Genomic DNA, 18,360 nt, shown 5'->3' with positions numbered 1-18,360 from the left:
GTGAGTGCAATCAGAGCAGCAAATAAATGGCTCGATGAACATACAGTAAACGCGAGAATAAAAACTCTTTTTCTTCACCACACAAGAGGGCAAACCATATTTTCTCTGCCTTTATTTATCTTAGACAGCTTTTTGAAATTGGCCATCATCTCTCCCAAAGGATGAGGCATAAAACCAGACTCTTCAGGGGGGAAACGTGAGGACCATTTGTAAACTCAGGTGGGGCTACTTGCCGAGCAATTCTGAAGCCTGTAGCTCATCTTTGGATTGAGGCTCTGCAGTCTCTTTCCAGGAGCCGCTAATCTTTTCAAAGGTCTTCTCCATCAAATCTTTGACCTGCCTCAAAATGAAAAGCAAATGTTTGCCGCAACGATGCTGTGCACATACACAGGCATACAGTACGTGAGTCACCTCACTCTTGATTTGTTCTGCTCATATTTCCATGACTGGGAATGTGTGCTGACAGTGAGTGATTCTGTGGTTCTGTTTGAAGGTCATACATTGCGTCCATTCCCTCATCACTGCCCTTGTTGTATTGTATTGTGAAAAGCTCTGTACAAATAAACTTGAATTGAATTGTTGTGGTTTTACACCGTGTTCATGGTGCGCCACGCGGCAGTTGAGTCAACAGCGCAGCGTCTAGCACTTAAACCCACGTTGCTGAAGTCCTGTGGTTCTCATTACTTCACCCGAAGAACTACAATCCCGTTGTTGATGCCAAAAGGGTCAGCCGTTTGAATAAGCCTTCTGGAAGTCACACAAGGACATTTACATCAGTGTAATACTCGGCCCTTCTAGGAAGGCTAGCGGAGCTGCAAGAGTCTCTGCGGGATGAAGAATTCTGCAGTGACAATCAAGTTTTGCATGCTGTGCGCCATATTCTCGCTGTTTTCATGCACACACCAACACAAATACACACACACATGAATGCTAATATGATGTGACTTCAGCAAGCTGTGTGCTACATAACCGAAGCTAATCCATAATGCATTTATCCCTGCGGGTTATTGACTTAGCATGTGAATCAGGCCAGAAGGCTGTCCCAACTCCACTTCAGGGTATTACACTCAAACACTTTTTACCCGACAACCTTCAATTCACGCTCATCACTTCAGTAACAGCATTTGAGGGCAAAAGCACTCTGAACTGAAGAGCAGAAATAGCCCTGACTTTTATTCAGCAAATTTCAAGCAAATGTTTTCATAGTACTTTTGTATTGTTTCAAGAGAAATGTACTTGAAAATTTTGTGTTAAAGGAATAGTCACCTAAAAATGCCATCATTTTCTCACCCTCATATTTTTGGATTAATTAAATAATTGCTTCATTTTTGGTGTCTTCCACACACTTTAAATGTCTCAATCTGCATCTAAATCTGCAAAAGGGGGAATTAAATGTAAAAATCATGTACAAATGTATAATCTTTTATTGGAAAATTAAACAGCATTTTTTCCAAACTAAAGTGCTATAAATGTACAATAAATGTTATAAAAATCACCTGTCACGTTTCCAAATCTTAGTATCGGCCTGCGAAAGTCAAACTGAACGATTACAGGGACTCATCTCAAGATCACTCGTTTAACAGTTCTTCTATTACCAAAATTATGGCAAAGTCAAGAATAGAAAATTATTACAAACATATTCAAATCAGGAATGTCAGAATCAGAATGCGTAGTTCCTGCATTAAAAACAATGTCAGTCAAAATATAACATACAATTTGCCGTTGCCATCAGGAAACAACATGCTGAACGATGTTTACTAACCCAGCAAAGTTTTTTAATTAGATGCTTTAATTAGATTCTTTTCAGCATAGAGTGTGAAATATTTCAGTCAGTTCCCTGATCATTCTGATTCAATTTCAGCGAATAAAGAACAAATTTATACTCACAAGCGTTATATATTATGTATGTTACTATCTCTGACAGACAGCGTGTTGAAGCCGCTCAGGTCTCCATTTTCTTCTTCTCAGAAAGCAATAATGAAGTCAAAACATCCGGTAGTGTGGGTTTTCCAGGTAATGGGTCCTCCCTGTACACATTATCCTCATTAACAGAAATCAGTGGTGTGATATTCAAGTGATGTGGATTTGAAAAAAAGTTCATAAATTTAAAATAAATAAATACTAAAACAATTGGATTGAAAGGAAATAATGACTTACATGAGTAATAAAATACTTTTTTAAACATTTTTACTGTTTTTTTATCAAATAAATGCAGCCTTGGTAAGTGTAAAATACTTCTTTTCAGAAACTTTTTTTTTGTTGTTGCAACATAGAAAAATTAAAGGTGAACAAGGAGAACATAAAAAACCATTTGTTTCACATAACAACATGCCATGAACAACACCCCAATAACACCATCAATAATAAAAAAACAAAAAACACCTGATTACATCGTAGAATTGTGACGCTATTAACACAAACACAATATAGCCACCTGGTTATCGCTCTTTGGTACATTGCATACCCATTAAATCCGTCACACTGCAATGAAGAGGATTTGCAGTGGCAAATGTATGCATGCATATCAAATATAACCTTTAGCTAGCTTAAGGGAAGGGAATACAGCAGTTTCTCCCTGGGACTGTGCTCGCGCAGTCTAATCCCCCTATAACTATATTTGAACAATCCTGTGTTTCTGCAGGACTGCCTGCATCTTGCGGCATGTTATTAATGCATTGGCTTCAATGAGCTATTAAATCCCACACCCTTTGATCATATTTTGGTGCTGTTTGGGTGCTAAGTACCTGTGTGAGGTTTATTTTTTTGAGTCGTCTTGTTCCCTTTTGATGTTTGTTGGCTTGTTCTGTTCACTATCAGCGTTTGAGCATCACAGGTGTATCTGAGGTCTCTGTTTGTCAGTATGGAATCTGTCAGGTCAGGACGCTGTCTGCGACTGGAAGATTTGAGATGGGAGACAGACAGTGTGGTACTGACAGCCGTCCATATGGTCCTCTGGCAGCTCGTCTCATCAGAGACACCGCTGTTATTGAGCAAATCCCAAAGCACAGGGCAACAAGAGGGGAATGCATCTGTCTCTGTGTAAACAGTACTTGAATAATAACAGAATACTGACACATTTATACACACAGGCACTTGAAGTCATTAACTTATGTGCCTACTGCTATGCATGTAATATGCAAATTTTATGACCTGCTTTAGACAGAAGAGATTCAGGTGTTAATGTGAAGGTGCAGCTTGATAAAAGTAGAACATTTGAAGAGTCATTAAAATGTCGGGTACAACGTGGCATCAAAGCATCTTGCAGTGACTGGAAAATGCAAATATGTAAGGCCTTTTCACATGGTTTGCATCAACATCGCCCAGTGCATTAAACTATATTGAGGGAAGTATCAAATTATGGCATAACTTGAGTATGCAAATTATACTTTATCAAGCTACTCATAATTTAAAGTAGTTCAAAGACAGTAAAGCTGCTTTAAAAAGTAGTGAGTTTGATACTAATATGTAATATTTCTTAAGAGAAAAGGTTTCTGAAGGATCATGTAACTTTGAAAACTGGAGTAATGGCTGCTGAAAAAAAAAAAACAGGTAGATGGAGCAATAAATTAACTGTTTCAGAGAATGATTAAAAAAAGCCTTCTTTTGAAATCAGAAATTCTCAGGCTTTCTTTTGTTTGTTGAGATAGATATATTTAATTGAAGTCTGTATCTAACCTGTATCTAATGTTAATTCATTTGTTCATTGTGCTTGAATCATTTTTTGAACCAGTTCATTTAGAAGAACTGTTCAGATGAACCAATTTACCAAAATGAATTGAACTTCCAAATACTACACATTTGAGAGGATAAATTAGAAAATCATATACTTGGTTATTGCAAAGTTGAGCTTTTTACTGAAAAATGTAGGTAAGTTAGTAATGTCTCTGCTTTTTGCTGGTGCCATTGTTGTTAAAATGAATCTCCTTGTTTGTTTGTTTTTTTTGTGCCACGGTGATGAACAGCATCCTCTTCTCTCCGGTTCCTCCTCATCTCCACCACTTCCAGACCTCAGTGACTGCACATAAGACACAGCTCACATGTATAGCACGTGTCTGTCATATTTCATACTTCAAATAACAGTTAGTCAGTCACAGGGGAAGGAAACTACACTGGACGCAGCTCAAGCTACTGTAAAAGTAAGGGATTGGAGTCCCAGAGCCTCAGATATCACATTCACTGAGCCTTTGGACTGACGTCTGTTCTTTCTCTTTTCCTTCTGTATGCTTTGAGTTGTCACATTATTTAGGCCAAACCCAACTAGTCATAACTCTATCTGGGCCGCTGAGGATTGTGTCGTTAACACTCCAGAACTGAAGCAGACGTTTTGATCCATTTATCAGTTCACAATTTCTATAAAGCCCTTTTCCTTGGATCAATATAATGCAATTGACACATTTACTATTTGACACATAAGCTATTGATGCAGTATGCGTAATTTGAAAGTTTTGTTATGTACTTGAAATGCTAGTCTCAAATCTTCAGACTTTTTACAGTCTAGCTGATGGGTTTGTGTTGCTGGTGTAAGTTTGCTTGCTATGGCCTTTACTCTCTCTTGCTGTCTCTGAAAATAGATTGAACTCTAAATGGCAGTAAAAATGTAATAAGTCATCTCTTATGGTTTCCCCAGAAGCGTTACCTCTTTTCTTACAGTTGTGTGCACTTTACTGAAGAGCAGAGCACTGTTCACGAATACATCACACAAAAAGTGTAAACTGACCTTCTTTCTTTAAAAAAATAAAACATAAACAAGACAAAGCTTTGAGGCAGTTTGTAATTGACTGTCTTTTGCTAAACAACTCGCTGTTACATTCTACACTACAACAGTGCAGGGTTAAAAGTGCTGCTAACCCCGTTTCAGAGTGACTAGCGTGAAACACGGCCTTTACTGAGGAGTTAAAAGAGACACTAAACCAGGAGTTAAGCATAGTTAAACGTTTTTCTGGCTAATCTTGTTGGACATCAGAGAGAACTTGTGGAGAAGGTTTAAGTTTATCTCTGTTTCCTTTGCACTCAAAAGAGTTGGAATCATGAATTAAACATCTCCTCATCCCTCTCTTACGCTCTCGCTCTCTGTTTGTCATCTACCTTTTGTCTTAGTGTTTATTAAAAAAAAAAAACAGAGAAAGAAACCCACACAAAAATCTCCTAGCACATGTATTGATGGATCACTCATTTTGAGAGGCAGCATTCATCTTTTCCTTTCACACTTTCCCCAGCATTATCTGTTTAGGAGTTTCTGGAAGCATCTCTGTCCGTGATACAATTGTTCATGCCGTAGTGACGATCTCATGCAGGTTTTCAATTCCTTCAAATTCCTGACCAACGTCCACCATTTAGAGTGTTTTTATCCCAAAAGGGAAATGTTGTTACAGTGGATGAGTGCATTTGTTCTCCTTTGTACCTTGGAAGCACTATGAAAGACTGCACTTTCTGTGATAAGAAAGGTAGAGGGAGTAGTTTGAGCTGGCAGACTCACAAATCACAACCATTTACATAGCCAGATTCATCAAACTTGGTGAAAGAAAGCAGCAGGAAGCAAGCATAATGTTTCTGTACACATGCTTTGATAGGATGTGAGGATCTAAGAGGGCTTCTGCCCTTCATTGTTTGTGCTGTTTTTCTGAAGCAGTAGTAAGTATGGCGCCAGATGCCGCAGCAAGCTTCGAGAAGATGATTTCTGACGTGCTTTCTGACAGGTTGTGGTCTGGCACAGTGTGCATGGAGGAAGGTGAGACTTTATCCCATGCACAGTGCTAATGTGTGTTTTTAGGGGTTTTTATATATAGAAAAGACTTGAAATAGCACAATAGGACATTAAGTCTTTTTCATCTAATTGGGATGCAGTTCCCATGGGAGCCTGCTGCACGGTCATGTTGTAATGGAGATTTATTGGATGGGATTTTTTTCAGCTCTGCTTACTCTCCGGATGCATGCTGGGACAAATAGATTGCATCGCAGCTTTAAGCCACCTTCAGATCTTGCGGAAGCTACAAAATCCATTCCTACAGGCCACTTTTAGCAAAGATCTATAGTGGAAATGTACTTCTATAGACCTGCTCCCTTGCAGAGAACATGCTAACTTTCTTGTCGCATCAGATCTACTCAGAGGAAAGTGTTTGTATATATTTAGGCATGGATTAGTGGTCATATAATGTGTGTTATTCAATATCTGATGCACATGCCGATATTGGTACAGCAGAGTGGCTGATTGTATAAGTGTACAGTACTGACCATCAGAATGTTGTAGAATAGTCATTTTAAACAAAAAATAAAAAATTGTTAATTTACCACAAATATTTAAGATTATTTCTAAAAAGAAATTAAGACATTAATTATTACTTATGGTTTGAAAGTTTGTGAATTTTGCCCTAAATTTTGTATAAAATGTAAGCAAAAGGGGGAAAAAAATGAACTTTCTGAAGTAAAATTAATAACATTTATTTAAAATTCATAACTAATATTATTTTATATATTTGCTTATTGGTATTTTTTTAAAGATATTTGGTACACATATTATTATTATTATTACTATTAATATTAAATATCTTCTAAATAGGAAAATGTGTTTAATATACTATATTTAATATATATATATATATAAGATATATATATTATATTTTAATATATATATATATATAAGTTTTAAATATTATATTTAATGTGTTTATATATAATTTTTTTAATATTTAAATACATCTTAAATAATAACAATAATTGCATATAAAATATATTATATTTTATATTATTATTATTATTATTATTATTATTATTATTATTATTATTATTATTTTATTATATTTATATCTTCTAAATAAGAAATATTAACTTTTTGTTATAAAACGTATCTGTGTATTTATATATATATATATATATATATATATATATAATTTATCCCAGTACGCAATTTTTTTTATACATTTAAACAATATAACATACTATTCAATACAATTTCAGGCAGTTACTCATAATTATTAACAGTATAAAAATCTATTTTATACATTTATACTCATAATTCCGTCCAGTATATTTGAAAACATAACGTTTACTCATGAGATTGTGTCACTCATGATTCTTCCCATTAGGCCGTTTGGTGACTAAGGACCTGATGTAGACAGCTGACTGTGCACTTGATGAGCAAATAAGCAGTAGAGGCGTAATCCATCATTTGTGAATGTGTCTGTGTATATATTCGAATAATTAGTTGAACCTGACCTGTACCACCTATTCAGATATCAACTCCTACGCTCATTAGTGCAAATCCATTTTTAATTGGATACACTGTCTGATGAGCACTATATCACTGGGCTAACGGTGTCCACTCATCACCTTTGCATATGTGTGTTTTCACATTGTCACTTGATGTTTTCTCTGTAGAAATAGGCTTTGCTTCATATCTACTGATCACCCACGCCATGTTTCCACTGGTGCAGGCATTCCTGTCCCCCTCTCTGTGTCCTCCATAATTGACACGTATGTCCTTGGATGCGGTCTGACCTTAGAGCCTCTGAGGGAAGCGTCCCAAGAGCAACTGTCATCTTTCATCACATGTGTCAAAGAGAATCGTACCCGGACGCAACTTTGAGCGATCCAGAACATCCTAACAAACCCATCCACCATGGAGGCAATCTTCAGAGATTCAGGATATGGCATTCCTCTGTCACTTACTCCCTCATACGATCATTTTCATCAGTATTGTTGAGCTGCGACTGATGGAGTAGATCTGACGCTCCAGAGACCCCGGAGATCGGCCATCTCAGGCTTTCAAAGACATTCATTTAATATTTCATGCCAGATGCAGCCTGACCTCTAGATGTGTTTCCTTAAATATGCTTCTATATAAAGTTGTCCTGTTGAGGGGAGAGAGGAACATATGTATCTGTTGCTTTGTCATGACTTTGCTCAGTAATGCAGCAAATCAAGGTAATGAGCAGACTGCACACTTTTTACTTTTTCAGTGCTAATTATGGCGCAAAAATGGCATAATTCAGTGGAATGTATTTGAATATGGAAATATGCTTCAAGTAAAAGGCAAAAGTGTAGACACACTTGACTGAATATATGTTTCTTCATGCAAAAAAAAAGTATGCAAGAAAAAAATGTTTTGTGGTTATTTATTTGGAAAGAAATTAATACTTTTATTCAACAAAGATGCATTCAATTGATCAGATGTGACAGTAATAGCATTTATAATGATACAAATGATTTCTATTTCAAATAAAAAAACCTATTAAATCTGAATAAAAACCCATTGAATCAAAAAATTTATCATGGTTTCCACAAATATTAAATAGAAAAACTCTTTTTAATAAAAAAACAAAGTTTTTTAATTAAAAAAAAAAAGTTTCTCGAGCATCAAGTCAAGTTTCAGAAAATCAAAAAAATGTTTTGTCATTACTGGAACAAATTACATTTTAAAATAAATTAAAATAGAAAACAGTTATTTTAAATTGTAATAATATTTAAAAATAATACTGTTTTTTTTTTTGGGGTGGGGGGGGTTTATCAAATAGATACAGCATTGGTGAGCGTAAAAGACTTCTTTCAAAAACATTATAAAATTAAAATCTTATGATCCCAAACTTTTGAATGGAAGTGTATAAAATATATGAAAAATATTAATTAAACTAGTTATCTATGTATTTAATTATTTGTATATTTATTTTCAGTTGAGCAGAGTAAGGGAAAAAAACAGCCAACCCAGCATAGGAACTCCTTCAGTAATGTTGGAAGTTTATTTATATATTTTTTTAAACATTTACAAACATTTTTTGGTTGTAACATAATTCCTATACTTCCATTTTCTTCTATTTCAGAGATTCAATGGCTATAGTATTGTTCTGAAATGTGGAAAATAATAATAAAGTGTGAGGACATGTCTAAAATTAATGCTGCTCTATATAAATATTAAAGATGTTGAATGAAAAATGATCATATACCAAAAGAGTTTATGAACAAACATGCAAGTAAGGTTGACTTGACATTTGTGAATGACAGACATTGGAGTTCTGTAGAAATCCGTTGCATTTCCCGCAGGAATTCTGCAGTAGCAGGCCTAGTAATGAGCATCGGCAGAAGCGAACCAAGGACTCATTGTGCGCCGTGTCATCTCCTTTTGATGTGATGTCACATTAATAATAATCGTGTGACAAAGGGTAACGACTTCTTGACAGGCCTTCGTTCCGCTCCTCTTTGCGCAGCCTAATTATTTCAGGTTTGATGGTGCGAAGTGGAGTTTGGACCTGTTCTGTCAACGTATTTGTTGCCGGTTACAGCCGAGTGAGCAAAGACACACAGGTCTTTAGAGACTACAACTTCAGTTTCCTTCACCAGTCATCTAGGCAAGGATTTATTAAAGTCATATCACCTGGGTAGCAGCATTTAGTATGCAACATGGCATAGCACCCGGCTTAATTAAATTACTGACAAGGAGTTTGACTCTTTAATTGTGTCACTATCTTCCTGATTAGAATAGGAAGATTGTTGGGGCCTCTAGGTTAATTCAAGATCATAGCCTAATGAACCCGACAGAGTTTTGCCATCATGAAGCTGGCATGCTGATGAATAGGGCGGAGATCTCTTGTTTGTTAGTTTGTGTATCCATTTATTTTGAAATAGCTTGTGGCGGTAGTGTAATTTTTTATTGTGACGTAAACTGTTGAGTAATTAGTCTGGTTATCCTGAAGATTAATCAGGTATTATGAATTCTCTGTGCATTATAGCACTGCATTTATTTGATTAAAATGACAATGAAAATTGTAATATTGTGAAACATTTTAACAACTTAAAACTGTTTTCTTTTTGAATATATTTTAAAATGTAATTTATTCCTGTCATGGCAAAGCTAGATTTTCTGCATCATTACTTCAGTCTATTATTAATACTATTAACACTATTAATAATGGTTTTCATTATTATCAGTGTTGAAAAGTTTAGTATTTAGTATCAAAGTTTAGTAATTTTTGTGGAAATCATGACCTTTTTGTCAAGATTCTTTGATTAATAGAAAATGTAAAAGAACAGCATTGTTTTAAATAGAAATCTTTTGTAACTACTGCCTCTTTTTGCTCTATTTAATGCATCTCTGCTGAACTATATAAATATATATTAGGCAGCAAAACTTCAGCATTGATAATAGTAAGAAATGTTTCTTCTCTGAAGACTGGAGATTACATTTTAAAATGTATTAAAAAAAATAGTTATTTAAAATGTTAGTATATATATATATATATATATATATATATATATATATATATATATATGATATATATATATATATATATATATATATATATATATATTTGTTATAATGTATTTTTGATCAAATAAATGTAGTCTGAACATAATCTTTCGAAAACACTGGAAAAAAATCTTAATTATTCTAAACTTTTGACTGATAATGTGTATATATATTTAGCATTTGTTTTAAAACTTTTTAGTGCTCCAATGATTCACTACTTTTTCAGTAGTTACAAATTATTACCTTTATAGCATAATACATAAGTCAAATGAAATATAGTGTGCATATGTATGTTTATACCCCTCTCAGTCTTCTGTGTTTCTCTGAGAGCTGCAAATATGTCACATCCTTCATGAATTATACGTACATAGGAAGGATGGCAGCATTTTTTAGCACCATTAACCAGCATGATCATTTCTCTCATTACTTTCTGTGGTGCCACTGTGATGGAGTCTGGGGACTCTCTAAGGAACTCTACCCTGTTAATTGCCTCATTTAAAATCAAATTCCACCCCTAGCTCTTGAAAATAAATTTGATCATTACCCAGGAGATTTTTTCCTATTTCAGAGGGCATCAATAGATCACCATATCGTTTCTTTGGCTTCAAACTTATCAATAAATCAGACCATCTGTGGAATGTAGCTGGACTCTTATCTTATTAAAAACTCATTGAAGAGGACTTATGTGTGGTTGAGCAATGATTCCTGATTATTTAGTATGGTGCTCTTCTACTAAACAACTCATCCTATCTAGCTAATTCACTTCTGTACTACAATTTAAATAGTTTGCATGTTTAAAAATTTAATTAATTTCTGTATTGCTGGATGGGGATGAGATACTTGAGTTTAAGATGAATTGATTGTGGTCTTTATTAGAGATCGACCGATAGTGGATTTTACTAATACCGATAGCAAGGTTGTACCACCCTGGCCGATACGGATTAATCAACCGATAATTTAAAAATGGATACTGAATGAAAACAAATTAGTGCTTTACTATTTATATACTAAACCACAGTGCCGCGCAGACATGGATGGATTTTTGCCGATAGGTCCAGCAATTGACAATCGGTGCCGATTAATCTGCAAAACAGATCAATTGGTCGACCTTTTGTCTTCATTATATCTAGATTTGACTGGCTGACTAAAAAGTTTGTACTTCATAATTTATCAGCTGCTGGGATATATCAGTAAAATCACACTTTTAAATACACTTTGTTAAACAGAAATAGAAAACATGTTTTAATTGTAATAATACTTTACCGTTTACTATTTTAATGTATTTTTGATACAAATACAAAGTTCTGGCATGAAACTCTAGATGGCGCAGGCTGATCTCAGTCTGATATAATAACATTGTGTTCAAATACTTGGCTTGTGCTTGCTGTAGCAGTTGCTGCATGCTTCAGAAACCCTCCACCTCCCCCAGCTCCACCTGTATAGATCTGCTATAGGGTGATTTTTATGTATGTTATAAATGGGGGTTATTTCATATATGTTATATGTGCAGCAGAAGTATTTCTTACATGCTCACAGCAGCATGTCTATGGATGTATTGGCAGTAGCAAGTCTCTACTTTCTCTTCTGCAGCAGTAATGTAGCAGATCTATTCCGCCAAGAACAAACACATTAACATTGACGTGTATATTACTACGCTTAACTCTCTGAGAGTTGTCATGGCAGAAATAAATGTAGTATGCATGAGCATAAGAGACCACCCAGGAGAGCTTATGTATGAAAAACACTGTCGAGGATTATAAAAGTGAAATTGTGAATGTCATGGGCTGTGAGGGTGAAATTATAGTAGAGCAGTGCATGACTCGTGTAGGAGGAAATCACCTCACTGCCTCAAACTACAGAGTCCCTTTGACACTGTATGTATTGTGTATCTGTCACTGTACTACTTCCTCTGAATTCGTCTGTGTGACCAACAAAACTCTTTTTGCAGACTTCATTATGCTTCAGTTAATGTGTCTGTGCCAGTTATTTACTGCTTCTTTGCCTTTTGGGACTGGTGTAGTTGTAGACAACCAGACGGAGGTATTGATTGAAGTGGGATAAATCAGCTTTGTCAATGAACTCAGAGTCCGACCGCAAACTGGCGTGAGATTAAATCAGCTTTATTCACTATGGCAGCTTTAAGTACTTGTATTAATGGCTTTAAATGCATGATGATTTTGCGTGGTGCCTGTAATTTAACTTAATGGCCATTAAAGGAATCACAGGGACAGTTTCACTTTACAGCACCTCTCGCTAACACGGCCATGATGATTATTTCTGAGAGTCCATTATTAACATCTGCTAAAAATAATCCTTTTGCCAGGGGAGGCTGCAGGCCGTTGGATGGAGGCCATGACAACGTCTGTCCGCCTGCATTAGCCATTGGCCATGGCCTTGCCAGCAGTCGTCTTGGGTGGACCCATCACTCCCTAGATTTGGTGGGTGGAGGACACTCATTGTGCAATCCTGCAGTTCGCCAGTTGTTACCTGGAGCTGCGTTGTGACGATACAGACTGTTTGAACACAGAAAAAAAAGCTAGATGTTTAGACAGCTTTGTTTTGAGGACAGCTGCGAGGGAGCTGATGAATTTGTGGTTGACTCTGTCTCCTCAGTCACTGAACCACTACATTTGTTGCAGTCTGAATGGGTGCGTTTATGTTCAAGCATTTACACAATTATGCGTAATCCAGACACAATGCAATAAAATTGTTTGTCTGTCCATAGTGAATGTGAAGTTGCTGCACTCTACACCATTCTGTCACTGTCAGTTAGAAGATGTGTATTGTTTAATGTAAGATTATGAAGAGCAGGAATTTGTAATATATTATTTAGTTGTTGTTTTATTATCATTACAAACAAAACATACCGATGATAAGTAACCTCCAGAGGGATATATACTATATATATATACACACATGAAAAATGAATCTTGATTCTTTTTGCAGTCAACTCCCAGCATCAGGGGAAAAAATATTATCAGTTTAAGCAGCACTAAATATGAATCATTGCTGTTAAGGCTTATTTGGGATGTAAAATAGTTTAGATTTAGAGGAATACTGCCTGAACGTTTCATGTACCTGAGTAGAGTCGATTCCTTTGAGTGGAATTTGACTCTCAATACTCAGTGCCTCCGAAATGAAGAATAAATTATATTTTTGGAATCAACTCAGAGCCATAGAAAAAGGTTATAAATGGTTTAACTCAAAACTCAGCATGCATAGAAGTTTACTTGTTGCCTTGGTTTGTTTTGCATGTCCATTGTGTCAGCTTATTCTTTGAATTAAATTATAATTTTTGGATCTCATAAACAGATTTCTTGCATTACTTTCATTATTATTATTATTATTATTATTATTATTATTATTATTATTATTATTATTATTATTATGTAAACCTTTGGGTTTTTCCTCATAAGCTGATGTTTGATAGTCTTTGTGCATGCAAGCACTCAGTCTGTGTGATTGTGATGTAAACTGACTCTGACGCTTGTGAAGATCTAGAAGGTTGTAGTCGTGTTGGCTGTTCTGCATGTGTGTGTGCGTGTATGTGCTGTCTGCGCACAAGTGTAGTTGTATGATCATGCATTGGATTGCCGTGCACTACTTCTGATCTTTCCTCTCTGATAAACGCTCTGAAATGCACATACACACACAGAGAAAACTTATTTCTTCTGCCCCAGTTCTGTCACGCTGCCTGTGAAGTTCCTGCGCATCGATGGGGGAAAAGGAAAAGAAACTCTTCTGATGGTGTCAACTGGCCCCATTTTATAGCGTTTAGTACAGCGCCTATGAAAACTGCACCCAACCTCCCCCACATTATACGGCACATGCCTGGCGTTTCATTTGAACTGAGAATCCCTGCTAAGTTTTAATTAATCAAAAAGCACAATGCTTATCTTATCAGCTGATCGTTTTCATTTTGATAACGGGCTGGTGGGGGGGAAGATTGATCCTCAGGAGGAATGGGCCCCTAACTGCAGGAAGGCTGATGCTTATCAGTCTGTTTGCAGAGACAGGAGAGACCAGCTGCCTTCAAGCAGTGCTGGCCCCCAGGTTCAGGGCTTAAGACACCAGCAACCTCCTGAATCCCTCCTGTCGTACTTCTTATCTCTATCAAATGCAATCTTGCTTAGATAAAAGGCATTTGTTTCGAGCCTTTATTTATCAAAGTCTGCCATTCTCTGTGATGGACTCTGAGGTGAAAAATATTCTGTAATAAATAAAAACAAAGAAATGGGCATGACAGCCATGCACTTGTTTGTATGTGTAATCTTGAGGAACGTAAACTAGACTTTTACAAGTCTAAGTTTTGCAATATTGTTTGTGCAAAACTTACTGAAATGCATAATTAATCTTTTGTGCTGTTGCAAGGCTGTTGCTATGTGGTTGCTATGGTGTTTGGTGGTTGCTAAATGGTCCAACCCAGTCTTTGTGGTCTTTTTGATTCCATGAACCCCCAAATTTGATGGTTCTCTTGCAGAAGTCCTAAAATATAAAAACAGAATATTTTATATACATAATAATTTAATATACATCAAAATAAAAGTGTTAAAACCCAATCCAATATGTTTAAAATATTATATATTAATATACATACAACATATGTGTGTGTTTATATATAGAGAGCATGAGTTTAAAGTATTATATAATAAATTAAATGACTTTTTAGAAGATATAAACACCTATTTAAACTGTGAAAAAATACATGTGTATAAGATGTTTACACAATTTAAAATTTGTGTATTCTATTATTTATTTACTTTTTTCCTCTACTTAAGTGAAAATTTAAAAACATTTATTGTGTGTGTATATGTAATATACAGAGAGAGTTTATAGTATATGTAATACTTTAATATATTTTCAATGACAAAATAAGTTAAAAAAAAAAAAAAAAACTGAAAAAAATGAGAAATATGTGTCAGATGTTTTTACACATTATGTACAATTTTTCTATGTATATACACTTTTTATGATATTTGCTGCCTGGTTTCTATGAGGTAAGAAAAGAATTCCTGCAGCAGGGTTCTGTAGATCATCAGAAACCCAAAACCCCTCAGAGTACAACCAATCTTTCTGTCAGACTTCCTCAATATCAGTGAAAATTATCAAATCTAGTCATTTTCACTGAAAGAAACATTTTCACATACACAAAGGTATTCACAATTGTAAACTCCAACTCTTCTCCAAGCCCACTGTTTCAGAGCAATAACACAATAATGGAAACCATTTTCCCTGTAACAGTTTCTGGAAAGACATTTATTTCACTTTTACCTTCATATGTTAGAGATGTTCTCGGTAATGTTGCTGGTCTGCCAGCCTGCAACGTACTGTTTACGTCCTATTTCACCACCTACTGTACAACAGAAGTGTGAAATTCAATTTCCTACTCTCTCTTTTTCCGTAGGGAGTTCGGTTGGCGAGATCCTGAGTTACCTGAAGTCATTCAGATGTTGCAGCACCAGTTTCCCTCAGTTCAGTCCAACGCAGCGGCATATTTGCAACACCTATGCTTTGGAGACAACAAGATTAAAGCTGAGGTAAATATAATTTTATATCACTGATCAAAGCACTAGTCCTTAAAGATGATGTACCTGCTTACCAAGGTACATTTGTAGGTGAAACAGAGCAAAATCTGTTTAGAAAGCTTTTTTTGTGACCATGTACAAGGTAGTTAGTGTTGAAAGTGGGATCTGAACTCCATATCTTCTGGCGCAAATTTTTTATTTCCATGGAAACTCTAGCTCAGGGATCTCCAACCCTGCTACCATCATGCAGACTTCAGTTCCAACCCTGCTCCAACACAGCTGTCTGTAATTATCAAGTAGCCCTGAACACCTCGATTAACTGGTTCAGGTGTGTTTGATTGGGAGTTGGAGCTGAAATCTGCAGGACAGTAGCTCTCCAGGAGCAGGGTTGGAGACCCCTGCTCTAGCTGTTGAATACCTACTGAACATTCTTTATTGAGATGTGTTGTTGCATGAAATTAATTATTGTACATACCGTTGACAAATAATTCACCCCTTTATTGAAATTTGATGCCAGGTCTCTGATGGTAGATCTCCCAGCAGTAAGTTTTCACAATAATGAAGAGTGCCTTGGATTGCACCAGTAATTATGCACTAATAGCACAGCCAAACAATACACGGAAAGCTGCATATTGACAGCCGTTCTCAACACAGCAGCTCTATAATTGTATCCCAGAGGCTTAAGAGAAGCTTGGAGGACAAGGAAATTAAACTTGGAGAATAAATCTGCGGGAGCAAAACAGCAACAGAGGGAGATACGAGCTAGCCGACACACTTTTAAATGATATTTAATGAACAAAAAAAACAGTGAGAGCCAAATTAGTTTATGCAGCAATGAGCTCCACTTCAAACCAGCATTTTTCTCCATCTGAATTTATTAAGAAAAGACACTAAATGAATCCCTCTGCTTTCTTTGATCCGCCCGTTCATCAGTTTCACCACACACTGAAATCTACTTGTTTCATGTTGTTCTCATAAAATATTTGAAGTAATGTTTCATCATAGCTTGATTGATTAGATTCGGGCTTATATATTGAGCTGCTCTATTGTGTGCAATTTTTTCCTTGTAAATAAACAAAAAATTGGCATATCATTTTCATCTCTGGTTCTCAGCTGTTTTTTGCTCTCTCTGTGAACAACTGGTTATAAAGTGCATTTAAAAAAAAGCAACATGTGCCAAACCATCTTCCCAAATTTATAATTACAATCATTTATAAATCTGTTGCCAACAAAAGGCAAGCTTTAAGATCTTCCTGCAGTTTTCCGGCCAAATAAAAGCTTTATGGTTTAATATTTGAAATCTAAGAAATTACAGCATTTTAATTGTATTATTTTATATTTATTTGTTGTTTAATTTTTCATAACACAAAATAATTTAAAATAAATAATTTTTGAAACCACATTACAAAAAAATTACATTAAACACTTAAAACAAAATAAGTTATTATGAAGAATGTTGGAAACCTTTTTTGTTACCATTGACATTAGCCATGTTTCCATCAACCTGTTTTTATGCCCATTATGAAGTATTGCATCAGAAATGTGCATGAATTGGACTACTCTTGTCGTTGTATGTTATGCTTTGCTGATTGAGTAGCTAGCAGTGTTTTTAAAATAGTGCATGAAATACTGTCAGAGTATTTTATTGCAGTATCCTGTCCTCACCCAACTGAATTGGTCATCCAAACGTCATTTTCTCAAAATACATTACGGAAGTCAGACGGGTTGTGAAGGCAGTTTCATATTGACATTTTTAAAGATAGATGTAAATGAACTTTAGCCAGACAGGAACTAGCACACACACTGAAGCAGACTCGGAAGGGAAAGGACAACAGCTATCAGATGACAGAGCAGTATCTCCCACAGCAGAGGTGAGGAGAATACTGATTAGCCAAGCATTTCAGCCAGACAGGCCGAGCTCTGATGTTTATTGTCTTCCTTCTGAACTTTCTGGCCAAGTGCAAAGGCAGCTCTTTCTTGTCCTCAGCTGGCCACTATTTATAGCAGGTGGCTCCAGCAAAGCTCCCCAGGTCTGTGTCTTGTGCAGGCTGCCTCTGGCTAAAGTTCAGCTTTATCAGCCCTTTTGGAGGGAAAATGTAATGCGTCAATATCCATTTGCACATGTGCTCTAGAGTCAAGAGCAAGCACTTCCGTCCTGTCTGCTCATGCCTCTAATTGAATATCTCAGTGTCTCCGCTGCTTCAGGACAATGTTAAAACTCAATTAATTTCTTAGCTGCTCAGAGTTCACAAAAAAAGGAGTTCACTTCTCAAACAAAGTGGCCACCATTGGCTCACCAGGCCTGCTTTTGCACATCTCCTCAATGTCTTCTTGATAGAGCTTGCCAGAAACATCCCCGGTTGCTGTTTTTATCCTCTGTTGTCTGTCGCTTCCAAACATCTGTTGCTTCCAAACATGCTGCGATCACGATCATTTATTGTGCTTCCTCTATATAATGTTTTGTGTACTGGGGCTGAGTTCTCAGAAGTGCGAATCTCACCACATGAATGAAACGAAGGCTTTTGTGTGGTGACGCACGTCTGTCAGCCTCTCAGGTTGAGCCGTGCCTTAGTTTTCCTGTCAGATGTGGTTAGAATA

The 18,360-nt window shown here is 36.0% G+C and overlaps 1 protein-coding gene across 2 annotated transcripts in view; it reads left to right on the top strand.

The window, feature by feature from the left end:
* The window catches only part of LOC109099634 (catenin delta-2-like), a 249,903-nt gene that overhangs the window by 164,075 nt on the left and 67,468 nt on the right, over positions 1-18,360 (top strand). For both annotated transcript variants that reach the window (XM_042714368.1, XM_042714369.1), the window contains one exon: positions 15,642-15,774. In XM_042714368.1, coding sequence (XP_042570302.1) covers positions 15,642-15,774 — 133 coding nt within the window. The remainder of the gene's footprint in view (positions 1-15,641; positions 15,775-18,360) is intronic.

The sequence above is a fragment of the Cyprinus carpio genome, chromosome A24 (genome assembly GCF_018340385.1).
Source record: "Cyprinus carpio isolate SPL01 chromosome A24, ASM1834038v1, whole genome shotgun sequence".
NCBI classification, from domain to species: domain Eukaryota; kingdom Metazoa; phylum Chordata; class Actinopteri; order Cypriniformes; family Cyprinidae; genus Cyprinus; species Cyprinus carpio.
Note: the sequence above shows the minus strand (reverse complement) of the source record. Positions and strands in the feature narration are given on the sequence as shown.